An 18,231-nucleotide genomic window follows, 5' to 3' on the forward strand; every position below is an offset into this window, starting at 1 on the left:
CTCCAGCTCCTCCACCTTCCAACCCTAACCCTAACCCTGTCCTGTCCTCTGCTGCCTCTGCTCATTCTCCCAGTGATGCTGTATTCCAAGGGGGATGCAAACTACCGCACCCATGTCTGGGAGCAAGTGGTTTGTGCAGAAGTCTTGACGTCAGGACAAATTTGTTGAGCATGTGCATCACAACATGGTGTAGACTTCAGCAACTTTAATCAACTCTAGATACCACCAAACACTGCTACAATTGCAAAAACAGCCAGTCGAACTCAGCGATTAACCTGAAAGTAGTTGATGATCCCTTTAAATGGCACTGATGGGGTGTCCTTCCTGCTGCTGAAGCATGTTCAGCTACGTGAGGTTAAGAGAGGTCACTAGCTGAGTGCTGAGATCCAAAATGGCAGCAAATCAGTGTTATATATTGATCAACATCACTATCTGTCTACTCTGCATCCATCTGGTAGATGGTGAACATGCTAACACCCACACCAAAATGGCATTTGTTGCGGCTCGCACCAGTCGTGTGTGTATGCTGTGGATGCCATTTTGGAGGCAAAAAGGCACTCGTAGCACCTCAAAACCAGGTGATGATGGAAAGAAGATCACCTTATTTGGAAACAGCTAATTGCTGTCATCAGACATATAGACAAGTGGGTCCAATTTGACACCTTTTTGTTCTTAAGATGTAATAATAAAAATTGTTGTTGAAAACTATAGAACAACATTCTGAATATTCAAACTGCATTGTTTGCATCCAACGATTGCCATTTGGCGTTGCAAAAGTAGGTTAGTTTTGAAATATTAAAAGAAACAAAATTTAAAAGTATTGACAGAAGATGTTAATCCAAATTTCTGGGAAGCCTTAATAACTTTAACCCACACTGATTTTATTTTCGAGTGTTGAATGATCTTTGATGCTGACATCTCACTTGGAAAGCTTAATGTAGGGTTTGACAATGGTTGTTCAAAAAAAGTTGGTTTTATTGAAAATAACTTGTGGACTTTAGAAACCTTTCAAGAAACGTTCATAGAATTTGACAGCTGGAAACAACAGAATATTTCAACCCATATTTTCCATTGAAAGGAAGCATATTTACCAAGCAGAATTGTTTTCAATGCGAGATCTAAATCCTCACAAGTTTGTAAAGGAATATGCTTATACAGTCTCCACCACTTAAAATGTCCACATTTAAAAGGAGAATTCACTTCTATCATCCAAAAAGTGTAAGCCACTAACCATTTGCATTCACATCAATTTCACCGATGCTGGTTATAGTGTCTTTTGAGCGCTTCATTTATTTTGTCCAGAAACAGCTTGAAACAAGAACAATCAATCTAATGTTTTGTCCAGAAAATGTGCTTACAAACATGTGAAAATGTTGGGCAGGAGAAGACCAGTTGGTTCATCAAGCCTGTCCCACACACATCCTAACATTCATGCCACACAAGTGCCAGGCAATGACCATCTCCAACAAGAAAGTATCTAACCATATTTGCTTGATATTCAATGGCATTACCATTGCTGAATCCCCCAGCATCAGCGTTCTGGGGGTTACCGTTGATCAGAAACTTAACTGGACCAGTCATATGAATACAGTGGCCACCGTCAGGTCAGAGGCTGGGAATTTTGCAGCGAGTAATTTGCCTCCTGACTCCCCAAGTCTGTCCACCATGTACAAGGCACAGATAAGGCATGCGATGGAATACTCTCCACTTATCTGGATGATTGCAGCTCCAACAGCACTCATGAAGTTCAATACCATCCAGGATAGAGCAGCCCGCTTGATCGGCACCCCATCTACCACATTAAACATTCACTCCCTCCATCACTGGCACACAGTAGCAACAGTGTGTACCGTATACAAGATGCACTGCAGCAACTCGCCATGCATCCTTTGGCACCACCTTCCAAACCCGCGACCTCCACCGCTTAGAACAAGGGGGTCGGCAACCTTAACAACAAGAAGAGTTTGTTTTTTAAATGGTCAAAAATCCAGTATCTTAAGAGCTGCAATGCTGTTCCTCAAATGACAATAATAATGAAAAACAAGTTAAGACACATTTCAACAACATTTGAAAGGTTTTTACAAAAAAGTTGTTAATTGAATAATACTTTCTGACAAGTACAATGTTAATAAAAATGTAAAAGAATCAAAACAAGCCATTTAATTACCATCAAAATGGGTTCGACCAATCAAGATTGGGAGCCGCAGATGAGTCCTTAATGAACCACATGCAGCTCTGGAGCTGCAGATTGCAGACCCCTGACCTAGAAGGACAAGGGCAGCAGATGTATGGGAACACCACCACTTGCAAGTTCTGCTCTAAGTCACACACCATTCTGACTTGGAACTATATCGCCATTCCTTCACTGTCACTGGGTCAAAATCCTGGAGCTCCCACGGTGCTTTCAGGAAGGGTTAGGAACCACAAGAACTGCAGCAGTTCAAGAACGCGGCTCACCACCACCTTCTCAAGGGCAGTTAGGGATGGGCAACAAATGCTGACCTTGCCAGCGATGCTCACATCCCAGGAATGAATTTTTAAAAATCATGACTAGACAGTTCCTATCCCCATTGCCCCTCCCACCCCCACCTACGGCAGCAGCCATTTATTCCCCAGGGAGAGGCAAAAAAAGAAAACAGGGCAAATAAGGGAAAGTAAAACTTCTGGAAAATTTCTCTCCATCTCCCTCATGTGATAGAAACCAATTCAGGAGGTCACATGGACCATGTGTTTGTGACCTGTTAATCCACTTACCTTCTATATGATGCAATCTCTGCCCCAGTCAAGAACATGTGCCTTTGTATATTAAATAGTTATTTAGGATTTATTATCATAGTTCTAATTTTCTTACAGTTAATAGCTACCTAGGATCTCCCTAGTCATTCCAATATCTTAAACATTTCAAGATTGCATGTCTATTTTCTAACTGCAGCGCTGTATTATCCACAAGCAACTAAGATTACATTTTAGACAAGGGAAACTCTCTCCGTGATGGAAAGGGCCCTGTTCTGTAGAGCAGAAATATATGACAGATTGAACAAGAATGCAACAGCGAAGCTATTATGTTTGGAAAAAGTTACAGAACCTTCCTGAGCAAAGTATGATGGACAAGATAAATGTCAACATAATAATAATATAAAATCAAAATACTGCCGATTTTGAAAATCTGAAATAAAAACAAGAAATGCTGGAAATACTGAGCGGGTCTGGCAGCATCTGTGGAGAGAGAAACAGAGTTAACATTTCAGGTCAGTGACCTTTCATCACATGTCAGCATGTTTAGCAGAGTCAATAGCCACAAGTGAGGAGATTGGAAATGGGCTAATGTAGTGCCATCTTTAAAAAGGATAACAAAGCAGCAATTACAAACCCATTCATCTTATTTCATTTTTCTGTAAAATAATGGAATCAATATAATCAGGGGTAAATTTTTGGCTCATCTGTACAACAACAACTTAATAAATAGTTGTCAATCCTACTTTCAACAGGAAAGATCCTGCCTGACTAACTTCTATGATTTCTTTGAGAAAATATCAACCCAAGTAAACTATGTTAAATCCCACAATGTGTCCTTTAAGCTGGCATCTCAAAGTTCTAAACAAAAGGCTACTATTTAAACTCAAGCCTGTGAGATACGGAGTAAAATGTGGTAATGGAAAATTAGCAGCAGGGTATAAAACAAGTACTAGTCAGAGGAGTAATGTGGGGGTGGCGGGAAGTACTGTAGGGTTCCCCAGGGCTCTGTGTTGAGACCATTGCTACTTCTAATTTACATCATTGACTTGGAAACAGAAACTCAATGCAAATTGGTCAAATTTGCAAATGATACCAAACTAGGAGGTACAATGAAATTGAGGGCAGGAGCACAAAAGCTATAAAATAAATTAAACAATATGGGAATGGGCCGAACAATGTTGGATTTAGATTTACTGCAGACCAGTGTAAAGCACAGCATATAGGATGGAAAATTGGACAATTTATGCACTTTGTGGGCTGAATTTTACCAGCCCTCTTGGGACAGGCAGGGAGGTAGGGGTGGGCCCACAAAATAGCGAGGGAAGGCAAGAGGTGGAGTGCCTTCCCGACGTCATTCAATTTTGTCAGGGCGGGGAAGGCTGAGGACTCCCCTGCCCTCAATAACCATCCATGCCCCACCCCTCATTGCGGCCTGCCTGACTTACCTGCAGTCTGAGGCACCATGACTGCTCCTGGTCCTGGGCCTACTGCAGTACCAGGAGTGGCCACCACTCCCAGTGCCACTGCTGGGACTGCTGATTTGCCAGCCCTCTGATTGGTCGGTAGCTCTTAGAGGGGGGATTCTCATCCTTAAAGGGACGGGAACCCCGGCGCCAGGCAGCTAACTGCCTGAGCGCCATTAAATGCTGCCGGGGGACCCTCGGAACTGGCGAGGCGGGGTTCCTCTAGAATCTCTGGGCCGGCGTCACGACCCCCACCATTTGCCACATGAGTGCTGTTGAAATAACTAAGGATGAAGTTGAAAGGGAGCTAGGACTCTGAGTTGACTGAACACTCAATATGTACAACCAATGCAGAACAGTAATCAACTAAGCCAATAGAATGTTGAACTACATAGCCAAAACAGTAGAATACAAATTAGAGGAAATTGTGATCAAACTGTACAGTGCTCTAGTCAGACTGCACCTTGAGTATTATGTGGAGTCTGGTCCAGTTTGCTGAGAAACAGGGGAAACCAAGTGCTGGAGAGAGAACAGCCATGTGGATGACCCTTAGTGTTGTTATGGTCAAGTGAGGAGGGGTCGAAGGGCTTCCCTCTTTTCCCTCTCCTTGTCTGACCACAACAGGTTTAATTCTTCTTTAAAGTGAATGTACTGGCTAATTCAGTAGGTGTTTGGTTCTTGTTATGATCATAGCTAGTAAGTAATCAGACAGGTTTTCTTCAGTTAACAGGGGATTTGGACAGACTTAGTGAGTGGGCAAGAATGGAATAGAATATAATGTGGAAAAATGTGAAGTTATCCACTTTGGTAGGAGGAATAGATGTGCAGAGTATTTCTTAAATGGTTCGAGATTAGAAAGTTTAGATGTACAAAGGGACCTGGGTGTCCTTGTCAATAAGTCATTGAAAGCTAACATGCAGGTGCAGCAAGCAATTAAGAAGGCTAGTGGTATGTTGACCTTTATCGCAAGAGGATTTGAGTACAGGAGTACAGGAGTAGTGAAGTCTTGCTTCAATTGTACAGAACCTTGGTTAGACTGCACCTGGAATATTGTGTGTAGCTTTGGTCCCCTTACCTTAGGAAGGATATTATTGCCATAGAGGGAGTTCAAGGAAGGTTCACCAGATTTGTTCCCGGGATGGTGGGACTGTCCTATGAAGAGAGATTGGGGAAACTGGGCCTGTATTCTCTAGAGTTACGAAGAATGAGAGGTGATCTCATTGAAACCTACAAAATACTTAAAGGGATAGACAGGGTAGATGCAGGTAAGATGTTTCCCCTGGTTGGGGAGTCTAGAGCCAGGGGACACATTTTCAAAATAAGGAGGAAGCTACATAGGACAGAGATGAGGAGAAATTTCTTTACTCAGAGGGTTGCGAATCTTTGGCATTCTCTACCTCTGAGAGCTGTGGAAGCTCAGTCATTGGGTATGTTTAAAGCAGAGATTGACAGATTTCTAAATACAAATGACATAAGGGGATATGAGGATAGTGTGGGAAAAAGGCATTGAAATGGAAGATCAGCCATGATCTTATTGAATGGCAGGGGCGGCTTGATGGGCTGAATGGCCTCCTCCTGCTCTTATGTTCCTATGTTCCGAACAAAGAAAGAGATCAACTTTATTGTACCTAAACCGAACTAATAAAATAATAACGCGCCAACTTTCACTCTCACTCACACACTCTGGAGGTTTACATGCACACAAATAGGTCACAGCGTGAGGATAGGTAGACTGGGTGAGTTAGAGTCCAAAAAAAAGTATACAGTCTACGGCATTTGGTGATTCGGCTGCCTTCTTGCTGAATTTGGTGGTCCTGAGGCTTTTAGTTTGAAGAGGTAGATGACTTGTTCAGTGGACTTCTTGGAGATAGCGATGCGGATGATTTCCTCCAACGGGGTTTCTGCTTGTAGCCGGAGGATGCAAAGGCAGTCAGTCAACAGGCAGGATTTGAAAGCTTTCAAGCTGGAATGGGGAGAGAGAGGGACCCCCAGTTAGGGTCTGCTCATGTCAGAGTCCAGTTGCTTCTCCTCTGCTGCAGAGAAAACACCAGCTTAAAACCACAGATGGGGAGGGGCTTGTCACATGACAGTCACTCAGTGTTTCAAATATAGCAGTTAGCAGTATTTCTTCTTGCTGAGAGAACAGGTAGTTCCTTTAAACTTCTTGTGTCTTGGTTCTTGCTAGGGACTTAGCAGACATTTTGTCTCTCCTCACAGTCCTTTGCAATGTAGGATACAGTGTAGCAAACTAGGTGATCATCTTGAGCTGAAAGGATGACTCTGCTGGCAGCTTGTCTTTTAAAAATGTCGTATAAAAAAATATATAAATTCAAATTTCCAGTCAGTGGATTAAAGAAAATTATCATTCAACAAATCATATAGGCGTAACAGTGTTGTCAGACTGAGTTTATGAGGAAAGACTGGAGAGAGTTAGGCTTCTCAGCTTGGAAAGGCGTTCTTTGAGAGGCGATCCTACAAGGGTAAATGAGGTATATAAGATATGAAATGTTGTAGAAATATTTAATCCAGAAATTTCCTTGGAGCTGCTCTCACTTAGCTGCTGTAACTTTGCTTAAAGTGACCTAACTTATGCACAAATTGGGCTTTCCTCCACATTCTGCCAAAGTTACGGTGGTGGATGTGGGAACAACTTCAAGGAAATTCCAGATCACTATGTTAAACTGTGGCAGTAGGACATGGAAATGCAGGTTCAAACTAATAAAAGGTGTTCTTAGGACTGAAAGCAGGAAGTTGCTCTTCATACAGATTGTGATCAACACTTAGAATATTTTTCAAGGCAGAGTGATGGCAGTGAAAACGTGATGCTTATGTTGTGAATAAGGGTTGAATATTGAAGAATCCATTATGCTTGGTATGATTTTTATATCTGGCATCATTCGAATGGATATTGGGGAGGCAGATGAAAAGCAAAAATACATGAAAAGAATCCAGATTGGATTTGTCTTTTGGAGCTTGTTTGAAGAGATCCTTATGGTTTGTAAGTGTAATTAATGCTTTGACTTGAAGGTAAAATACTTTCAGCTACCACCTGGTCCATGATGCACATGGCTGGAATTCTACTCCGCTGAGAACAAAAGTCTAGCTATTTTTACATGAATATATTCTTATTTGCCAGTCCTATGATTTTATATAAAACATTGAGCAGTTCATCCAAATATTAATCAATTCATTTCGCCCAAGAAGGTTTTAGACTCAATTGTTGGTCTGCACCAGAGTGGCAGTTTTTTTCTTTATTTGTTCATGGGATGTGGGCATCGTTGGCAAGGCCAGCATTTGTTGCCCATCCCTAATTGCCCTGGAGAAGGTGGTGATGAGCTGACTTCCTGAACACTGCAGTCCATTTGGTGTAGCTACACCCACAGTGCTGTTAGGGAGGGAATTCCGGGATTTTGATCCAGCGACAGTGAAGGAACGGTGATATAGTCCCAAGTCTGGATGGTATGCGGTTTGGAGGGGAACATGGTGTTCCCACATGTCTGATGCCCTTCTCCTCCTAGTTGGTAGAGGTCGTGGGTTTGGAAGGTGCTGTCAAAGGAGCCTTGGTGAGTTGCTGCGGTGCATCTTGTATATGGTATATGCTGCTGCCACTATGCGTCAGTGGTGGAGGGACTGAATGTTGAAGGTGGTGTATGGGGTGCCGATCAAGTGGACTGCTTTGTCCTGGATGGTGTCAAGCTTCCTGAGCATTATTGGAGCCGCATTCATCCAGGTAAATGGATAGTATTGCGTCACAGTCCCGACTTGTGCCTTGTAGATGGTGGACAGGCTTTAGGGAGTCAGGAAATGGATTACCTTCCACAGAATTCCCAGCCTTTGACCTGCTCTTGTAGCCACAGCACTTACGTGGCCGCTCCAGTTCAGTTTCTGGTCAGTGGTAACTGCGCCTGCCGCCACCGTGATGTTGATAGTGGGGGATGTGGTGATGCCATTAAATATCAAGGGCAGATGGTTAGATTCTCTCTTGTTGGAGATGGTCATTGCCTAGCACTTGTGTGGTGCGAATGTTACTTGCCACTTATCAGCTCAAGCCTGAATGTTGTCCAGGTCTTGCTGTATATGGGCACGACCTGCTTCAGGTATGAGGAGTTGCAAATGGTACTGAACATCGTACAATCATCAGTGAACATCCCTATTTCTGACCTTATGTTGGAGGGAAGGTCATTGATGAAGCAGCTGAAGATGCTTGGACCAAGGGCACTACCCTGAGAAACTCCTGCAGCGATGTCCTGGGGCTCAGATGATTGGCCTCCAACAATCACAACTAGTGGAGACTTTTCCCACGATTCCCATTGACTTCAATTTGGCTAGGGCTCCTTGATGCCACACTCAATCTTGATATCAAGCCTTGATAGCCTTGATATCAAGGGCTATCACTCTCAACTCGCTGTATTTGTGTTTAGCATTTCTGGATTACCCACTCAGGCCATGATCCAACAACCTCTGCTGGAAGTTCCCCAGCAATCCAACAGCACATTGACGGTCACTGTCAAGGTTCACATATCGATGTGTTAAGCATGTGAGAGATACTATAGAGTCTCTGTTGCTCAATGCCCTGTATGCAACAACGAGTCAATGTCTTCAGATTAGGAGATTAGAAAAGGAGAGACAGCTGGTGAGAAAATGCCAAAAAATTTAGGAGTAACCAACAATCATTACTGTTTATATTTTGGTAAAAACAATACACCCAATATACATATAACAGGAACGTATGTTAACACCTAACAAATTCTACAAATGCTAAGAAGAAATCAGATGGTAAGAACTAGGAATGCTCATCAAATATTCTGAAAATCGTACTACTGTAGCTTTCTAATTCGTAACATGTAAATCACATTACTAAACTGTATGATCTATTATAGGCCTGGAAGCGAGCTATATGGCATTGACAGCATGCCAGATCTGCGGCGAAAGAAGACGATGCCTATCGTTCGGGATTTGGTGAGTTATATTTTGGATTTATTTGAAAATTATTTCTTATTTGAAATGAAAAGACTTGCCTGCTCTTAGATGACAAGTTAAGTTCAAGACAAGTGATTTATAAGCCGAAGGAACATGAAGTTGTATTTCTGTGGTTTTCAAATATCCACTTTTTAGATTTATGTTATGTCCCTGTATCACACCACATTTCCTGTAGTGTGATTTGTTGCCTGGCTTTGGCTCGTGTCTTTCAGTAACCAGCAACAGGAGGATGTGTGAGGATGGCACTGTTTATGTCTCCACCCAGGCCTGGTAGAAATTAGAAACTCATTGTGAATAATGCATTGGTATATTTTTATATCTGCAGAATACCTAATAAGTACACTGATCACATAATGACTGATAGTAACGCATTGTAGCTGCTAACGTTATTGCATGTTCTCTGCAAAATTTATATCTGCATTAAAAATTCACTGAAGTGTACTTTGATATTTTAATTGCAACTAGAACCAGTGAAACTAACAACTAAATATAATTTATTTCACTTGCTTCTTGGACTAAACAGGCTATGGTAAGTGCTTTCCAAATATAAATCACATACGGTGTGCTATCCTGAAAGTGCTGTTCACAGTATTTGTAACGACTACTTTTTTAAAAATTCAGCAGGACAAGGATTATAATTTACATTTAAAAATAAATGGTTTCTGCAGCTCATCATAATAAAAATGCTATTAATTTCAAATTACAGATGGCAATATATCGAACATTTGTCTCTACCTTGCAATAACTGCTAAAACCCAATAACTTATGTTTGAAACATAAAATAAAATGGTGCGTGCCCACTTGAAATTTGGAGGGCTGTGGGGAAAAGAGCAGGTCTGTGGGATTAATTGGATAGCTCTTTCATTAAATTGAACTGCTTTCCTTTGCAAAGAATAATGTTTCGAATTTTTGAACTCGATTAGCTGAAAATGGGATTGAATGGCTGACTTTCACTCATTTGAGGCTGATGACAGTAGTTTGAGTTGACGATGCCATTGAAACAGTAAGGTTAATTCAGTTATTTATTTTGATATGATGGGTACTTAAGTTATTCCACTGGTGGTCAAGTGGGGCGAGCATGATCTTGGTGAAATTTCAATAGTTAAATATTCAGATTGTGATTAAGTGAGCTGAATTTCGAAATCATTTTTATTTTGTTCATTGGTATCACATCTGATGTTTGATTTTAAAAGAAGTTTTCAGTATTTTCTTCCACTGTGTTATGAATTGACTGCCATGAAATGCCAAACATTCTGTAATAGTTACATTTTTTCTTTAAACACAGCTGCACCTTTTATTGCAAGTTGATATTTTTAGCTGTGTTCTCTAGCCATTCAGTAAATATTCCACAATATTTTTGTGTAAGAATCCACAACCTTCATTTTCACAATGATTTCCCAACTTACTTTCAGACAAATTATGGCATGCAATTACACACCATAGAATTACAGTAATTCTGTTCAAAGTTGTATATGTGCAATATGATAGGTTTTGATGAATAATAAAAATATTCAAAATAAACTGATTATACGTTTTACATGAAAACATATCAGCCTGAATTTTCTTTCTTTGGCATAGTTTACACGTCTGGTGGGTTTACAGCCAAATGAAAGTGTGCTGTTGACACTCAATTTTCCTAGGTCAGCTCATTAGCATAACTTACAGGGGGCAGTGTTTGACAAGGTTTAGGGAGCATACTAGTGGTGGACGAGGAAAATTGTCTGATCTAAGTCTCATTAAGTGTTGAATAAGATTTCTTCTAAATAGCTCTTTTTACTCGGACCACACAAAATAGACCTTAAATTGCTGAATAAAAGTGCTTTATATGTCTCGTTTTCAGGAGCTTTTATTTGCCTATAAACTTTCCAAACATCTGAATCCTATTTGTTGCTGTGTATTCAGCTAAACACAGAATGTGCATCGTCGCTTATTTTATGTGTGCTTACTTGAGTCCTTGAACGACAAACCTTTAGGACTGTTTGTTTTATAGTCTGACTTTCTGTAGATCATTAAAACCACCAAATATATGGAGCATAGTACCTTGGGTTAATAATGAACAGATTAAATATGCATTTTATGCTGTCAGAGATATCAGCATTCTTGTACAGAACAGCATTACTCAACCTTGGGTTGAAGGTCGCTTTCCTAACTAATACCTTACTCAAGGAATGCAGCAATGTGCTGTACCATCAGCTGATGGAATAAGGGCCTATGCCTGCAATTCCCTGCACAGTGAACTCCTGATTTCAAACATCTCACTGCTGACAGTTGCCAAACACTTCCTCACAGTTCAGTTTTAATAATGGCCTTTACATGCTGTATTGAAGTTGGAATATTTCTACAACTTCCTTTTGCCTTCCTTTTGTGGAAAGGAAGGAAAGGGAACAGTTCTGAGCCCCAGCTCAATGAACGTCCCATAGACAGATACCCATGATCGGAGGCCCAACAGCAGATGAAGTACAAAGTCTTCAAACTCATTGGTGAAGGCAGATGTTCCTTATGATTATCACAGATATAGAATAAGATCTGTTTGATTAAATTGGTAGGATCAGTTGACTCTTGGACCATGTGTTAGTTCTAAATCAATTATTGACTGCAGTCCCACCAAGCACAATCTCCAGGTATTTTATTTTGGGAGTAAAAAGCATTAATTCACATATTTTTAATTACAAAAAAATCCAGTATACATCCATTAGTTACCTGAAATTTAAAAAAAAATTTTCTCATCACTTACTATTTGCATTTTAACCCATCTCAACAGACTCTTGCTGCACGAAAAGCAGGTATATCTTTTAACATGGTCAACAGAACATCAGTGAACACTGAAGAATTGGTAAGTATGTTTCTTTACTAGTACCTTGTCTGTAATATGAATCTCGGTCAGTTGACAAATAGTTTTTTTTACATATATATACATACACATAATGGTGAGAATTTGGGAGGGACACTTTCGAAACTTGTTTCAAAGCACCGCCTACTGGCTAGACCATGCTTTGTTACAGGCAATTGTTTACATACAGGAGTTATAGTGTAAATGTTTACTTGGCATTTTCAGTGTAAAGCATTGACAAAAAAGCATGGCCAAGAATCAGGACAATAGGAGTTTGGACAGAAAACTTGCAAGTGTGATATTATAATGACTTTATAATATTTGTTGGTGCAATTTCTACTAGACTTCCTGCTGATGCAATTGGAGACATATGAATGGAAGCAGTTCTATTCAAATAGCAAAACACCTGGAAAAGTCACTCTAAAAAGGGAATGCTTCGTGTCCAGTTAAAAACCATAGCAATAAACATTCTAACTTAATTTACACAAACTTATCAGACTCTTCAAACACACTACACAAAATATTTCAGAATCTCACCCTCCAATTTAAAGATCACCACATCATTTCTTGGAAAGAGAGTAAATAAAGTGAAAATATGCATTAAGAAAGACTAATATTGTACAAAAGAATCAAAATAAAGCATAATTTGGATTTATTAAAAATGTTGCCATTATTAAATTGATCCCTCTCGTAGGTTAGCACACCAATCCTTTAAGATAACTGAAGAGTATGCTGAGGGTTTGCACCCCTCTAAATAATGGTCTATCATAAGGGGCTCTGAAATATGCCTCTGACTTCAAAATATGATTGGATGCTGTTCTGATTTATAAGTTTCATTAAGTGTCAGCAAACATTGAAATCCCATGAAGTTTAATAACAGCTTAAGCTAGCAGCAGCGGATTTCAAATTAAATGAATTATGCTGTGAGTCGGTGTCTTAACCCAATGTAAGAATGCATATTTGGCGCAGAATGATTAAATTTTTGTCTCTAAAAATAATGATCATGTCATATGTTTGGAATATGAGAGACATAGGCTGGGATTTTATCTGGGTGATGGGAGTCTCGACACCCGGCAGGAGCGGCGCCGAGAAGCTGGGGGTCGCCTCTTCTGTGAGAGGCCCTCCAAATCAAGTGCCAATCAGGCACTTAACTGGGCAGCCGTGGGCCTTCCGTGGGAGCATGGCAACGGAAGACCCACCCTCTGAGAGCTGCCAGCCAATCAGAGGCTGGCAGCTCTTTAACTGAGCGCTAATGGTGGAGCACGCACGCGAGGCCCAGGAGCCACAGGTAGGTCAGGGCAGGAGGGGTCTTGTGGAATGGGGGGGGTGTAGCGGGGTCAGTAGCAAGGGCAGGGGGGTGGCTCTCAGCAGGTCCCCCCCCTTCCTGATGCCGGGTCCCTCGTCCAGCCACTAAGTGCCTTTTAACGAAGGACTGCTCCCCGGAGCTGGCAAGTAACCCGCGCTGTTTTTCCTGTCGTGCTTCTCTGTGCAGCGACAAGGCTGCCCTCTGCTCGGCTAATTGCGGTGGTGGCGGATTGAGGCCCTTAACCGACCATTTAATTACCCTGTTAAGGGTTTCAATTGGTGACAGGGCGAGAAGGCCGTTCACAGGACTTAATTTTGGCAGAGGCAAGAATGTGGCAGGGCTCTGCCCCACCCTCACCACCATCCCACCCGTTATATGCTCTCCCCACCTCCAAACCTGCTGCGGGGGCGAGCATAAAATTCGCCCATAATGTTAGTTATTCTCATTATCACTTTACACAAAATTACACAAAGGAATCCTCAAGACTAATTGAAAACTGTAAATTTAAAAGCCTCAGTTGGAATGATCTCCTTAAAGACTGTTTCCATTTCAAAAATATTCAATCCACATTTCTGACCATAAGATACAAGAGAAAAATGAAATACCTTTCAATATTGATACATTGCTCACAGACTTCACACACCAGACTTCAGTCTTTGTTACAAATGTAAAACACTTTTAAAAAAAAAGCCAGTCATTCTATTCTAGTTCTAATCTGGAGAATTAAATTCACATGCAATTTACTGACGCCTAATTCAATAATTCCAAGCAGATACAATTACTTGGCTTCCCACAGAGAGTACCTGTGCAGTGACCTTGAGGCTAGATTAGAAATGAAACCTCACAGCTGCATTTCAGACCCAGGCTACCCAAGAGCATTGTCACAGGAAATCTGATCGCATAAATGAAATTATAGTTCACTAATTCAAACCTGAATGCCACAAGCATACTACATGTGGTTAGCACCGCAGCCTCACAGCTCCAGTGACCCGGGTTCAATTCCGGGTACTGCCTGTGTGGAGTTTGCAAGTTCTCCCTGTGTCTGCGTGGGTTTCCTCCCACATGCCAAAGACTTGCAGGCTGATAGGTTAATTGGCCACTATAAATTGCCCCTAGTATAGGTAGGTGGTAGGGAAAATATAGGGACAGGTGGGGATGTGGTAGGAATATGGAATTAGTGTAGGATTAGTATAAATGGGTGGTTGATGGTCAGCACAGACTCGGTGGGCCGAAGGGCCTGTTTCAGTGCTGTATCTGTAACTAACTAACTATATATATTTAGTATTTCTAAGAAATAATCCGTATTGTGTTCTTATTCGTACAAAACTGTACATATTCCTCTGGTAACAGTGTTGACACTTGTTTGTTTTATGAAGTATTTTACTATGCCTGGATGCTAAATGTATCTCCAACAGCACATTTAACTATGAGTCAAAAGGAAAAGATTAGGATGACTCTATTGACGAGAGTAATATGCAGAAGAATACATATAACCAGAATCAAGTTAGTTACTGTTAGTTAATAATGGTTTTAATGCCTCCAGTTACAGCATGGAAAATTGTAGTAAATTTTATCTGCCCATATTTTGTTAAAGCTTTTAAAGCAGTGCTTTAAAATAACAAATTCAGGTATTTCTTGATCCTACTTTCAACAGAAATCACATGTTTACAAGAAGACATTACAGGCCTTAATCTACCCAATATCATCAACTACTCCACATAACTTTGAGGTTTGGACAGCAACTACTCCGACCTACTGCTATGAATGTGAGGGGCTGCTTTGGGGCATAGCCAGGCAAGGCATGAGATGTACAGAGTGTGGTGTCAAATGCCATGAAAAGTGTCAAGACCTTCTAAATGCTGACTGTTTACAAAGTGAGTATTTTTGCTGACAAATTGGTGTGTCTTGCGTTCAGCAAGTGAGAGAGCAAGCATGAGAAAAAAAAAATCTGTTCATTGGCCCAGATTTTGTGGTCAGCGGCAAACGAACAGCGCTCGCCTTTCATAATGCTTATAGCTGTCCACTGACTTTTCATTAGCTTTTGAGCGGCAACATGCAGTCATCAGGAGCCCTCTACAGGGGATCTGGGACCTGTGCGAACAGGGCAAGAAACAACGTATTCTTCATTCAGTCAGATAGAAGATACCTCACTGAGACACACAGGGCCGGATTTTCAAAGCCCGTTGTGTGTGGGTGTGGAGCTAGCGCACTTTGAAGATTGTGTTCTCAGAGGTCGGCAGTGGGACCCGCCACCTCCAGAATGCAGCGCCATTTTTAAATGGATGCTGGCAGCAAGGGAACAGGTCAGATACCTGTTGAGTTGATTAAAGAGCTATGTCAGTAGCAGTTCACAATTTTTAAAGGCTGGGAATGGGGAAGACTCCATGGGGAGAATATGACGTGATTGTGAAGATGTGAACAGTGTGGAGGGCCAAGAGGGCTGTGGGAAGGGCTGTTTGAAATAAAGCAGAGGCAGCAAATAAAGCTCAGCTGCTTTTCTGAAGAGTTGAATTTCTCATTGGTAAGTGACAGAAAATTGGAGAGGGATGGGAGCTGACTGGCATCACAGGGGCAGCTGGGGTTGGCAGGGGAAGGCCTGGTGAACATATAAAGCCCAGCTGAGGGAGTTCAGATGGGAACAGGCCAGTCTGACGCTGCAAGGGGAGGAAGGCGCTACCCAAGACATTGGGTGCACAACCTAAGAATCGGATAACTGCACATGACAGAATACCAGTGCTGTAGGAGGCTGCACCTATCCAGGCAGATGATCACGGTCCTGTGTGCTCTGATCCACAATGACCTGAGGCGTCATGGACCCCATGGCAGTCCCCTACCTGCAGCTGTCAAGGTCTCCCTCACCCTGAACTTCTATGGAATTTGGTCAATCGCAGGATCAGCTCTGAACCTAGGTGGCATCTCGCAGTCCGCAGCTCATTAGGCCATCAGGCAGGTCAAAGATGCCCTTTTGCAGGAGAGCAGGGACTACACCCACTTTGACAAAGGTGGGCCTGCATTGGCACAGAGGGCATTGGGTTCAGCCTCAATCGCTGGATTCCTCCAGGTGCAGGGCATGATCGCTTGCGCCCACGTGACCATCGAGGCACCCAGTGAGATCCATCAACAGGAAGGGCTTCCACTGCCTCAACGTCCAACTGGTCTGCAACCACAAAATGAGCTTCCTCCATGTGTGCGCTCACTTTCCTGGCAGCTGCTATGACTCCTTCATCCTCCATCAGTCCAGGCTACCTCGGTCATTCACTTTATCACCCAAAGAGTATGGCTGGCTCCAAGGGGACAAGGGAAATCCCTTGAAGAGTTGGCTTCTGACCCCTCGATGGGAGCTGCAGAAAGAAGCACAGAGGTGAAAGAACCAATTCCACCTGCTCAGCAGGCCAACCACTGAGCAGGCCATCAGATTTCTGAAGATGCGATTCTGCTGCCTGGATTAGTCAGGTGGCACCATCCAATACCCTCCTGCAAGGGTCTTGGTTATTGTGGTGGTCTGCTGTACTGTCCGTAACATGGCCCTCCAGAGAGGTATGGACCTTGAGGACAGTGAGACCCTAGAAGGAGATAGCTCATCAGGGGAGGAACAACAGCTATGAGAAGCCAAGGAATTGTAGGTTGAGGGGATAACACTGAACCGAGAGATGGCCCTGTTGCACAACGAGGTGGCCTCCTCCTGCCACTCTCCTCCCCCTCACAGCCTTCAGCATTAGATATGAGTGATCATTGATGAAGCGAGTGTCTGCCCTGACCTTAGTGCCAGGCCTTGAGATCCCCTGTGACATCTCACTTCCCTCTGGTGCTCTGGAAGACAGATCTCTCCCTCGGGACAACCAGCAGCCTCTGTGATGGTTGCCGTGGAGTCTACATGAGCCTCATACTTGTCCTGACCCACAATCCCACTTCTCTAAGAGGAAGGAAACCTATCTCCATACCAATTAATGGCTTTCCCAGTTGAAAATTGCAATCTAAATCAGCTTCCCAGTGGAGGCATGTTTCAGACCCTGTTTCCTGCCTCCATATTGAAAATCCAGCCCAGAGAGTCTAAACCAAGAAGTCCATGTTAGAGCATTTATTCCAATGTAAAATCATGTGCAGAAAACAAAATAAAAAGAGGGAAAGAAAGATGGGGTTAAGAGAGAAAGAGACACAAGTGACAGAACAGAAAGTAAATATTAAAAAAAATTTTAATCAACAATAATCAAAATATGAAGGAATGAGACTCCATACTTGTAAAGTTAATTTTCAGTGCCAGAGAGGTTGTTTGGCAGTAATAATAGCCTCATTTCATTATTTTACCACCATATCCAGGCAATGTTGTCTCCTTCAAATGACAGGAACTCAACAATGTAGCACCACTCAATCCTGCACGGAAATAACAGCTTAGATTCTGCTCAAGTTCTGCACATCCCTCTCAACACATCCACCTTGGACATCAGTGCTCCAAAACCCTCTGATTGCTTCCAGTCTTCATCTTAACTTCCTCCCTCGCTGTTTCCACAATCCAGTACCCTCCAGTACATCTACCCTCAGTCGATCTACATTCTAGCATGCCTACTGGTCCCACACCCAAGTCTCCTGTGCTCCCAACCACTCTCTGACATCAACCCCCTTACCCCCACCCCACCAACCCACACCAAGATTGCTCAGCTCCCTAATATCTGGAATCCTTCAAACTTCTAGACACCTCTTGAGTGCTTCCAACCCTCTGATAACTCCCAGTCAACAATCCCCATGCCCACCTTTCCGCATCCAAATGCTCTCAAGCCGGGCAGTCCATTTGGTGAGTAATCCCATACCAAATCTTCCACTGTGTCCTATCACCGGCAGTCCCCAAGCCCAAATGCCTCTAAAATCCTCTTAGACTCTAGACTGCATTCCCACTAATTTTTCAAGACACCAGCACTCTC

General features: G+C 42.4%; 1 protein-coding gene across 14 annotated transcripts in view; it reads left to right on the forward strand.

Annotated features, from left to right (window-relative positions):
- The window catches only part of LOC137352421 (protein unc-13 homolog C-like), a 612,014-nt gene that overhangs the window by 344,641 nt on the left and 249,142 nt on the right, over nt 1-18,231 (forward strand). For all 14 annotated transcript variants that reach the window (XM_068017812.1, XM_068017814.1, XM_068017821.1 and 11 more), the window contains 3 exons: nt 9,080-9,158; nt 11,941-12,012; nt 14,970-15,189. In XM_068017812.1, the coding sequence (XP_067873913.1) occupies nt 9,080-9,158; nt 11,941-12,012; nt 14,970-15,189 (371 nt within the window). The remainder of the gene's footprint in view (nt 1-9,079; nt 9,159-11,940; nt 12,013-14,969; nt 15,190-18,231) is intronic.

This window comes from Heterodontus francisci, chromosome 38 (genome assembly GCF_036365525.1).
Source record: "Heterodontus francisci isolate sHetFra1 chromosome 38, sHetFra1.hap1, whole genome shotgun sequence".
Taxonomy (NCBI): domain Eukaryota; kingdom Metazoa; phylum Chordata; class Chondrichthyes; order Heterodontiformes; family Heterodontidae; genus Heterodontus; species Heterodontus francisci.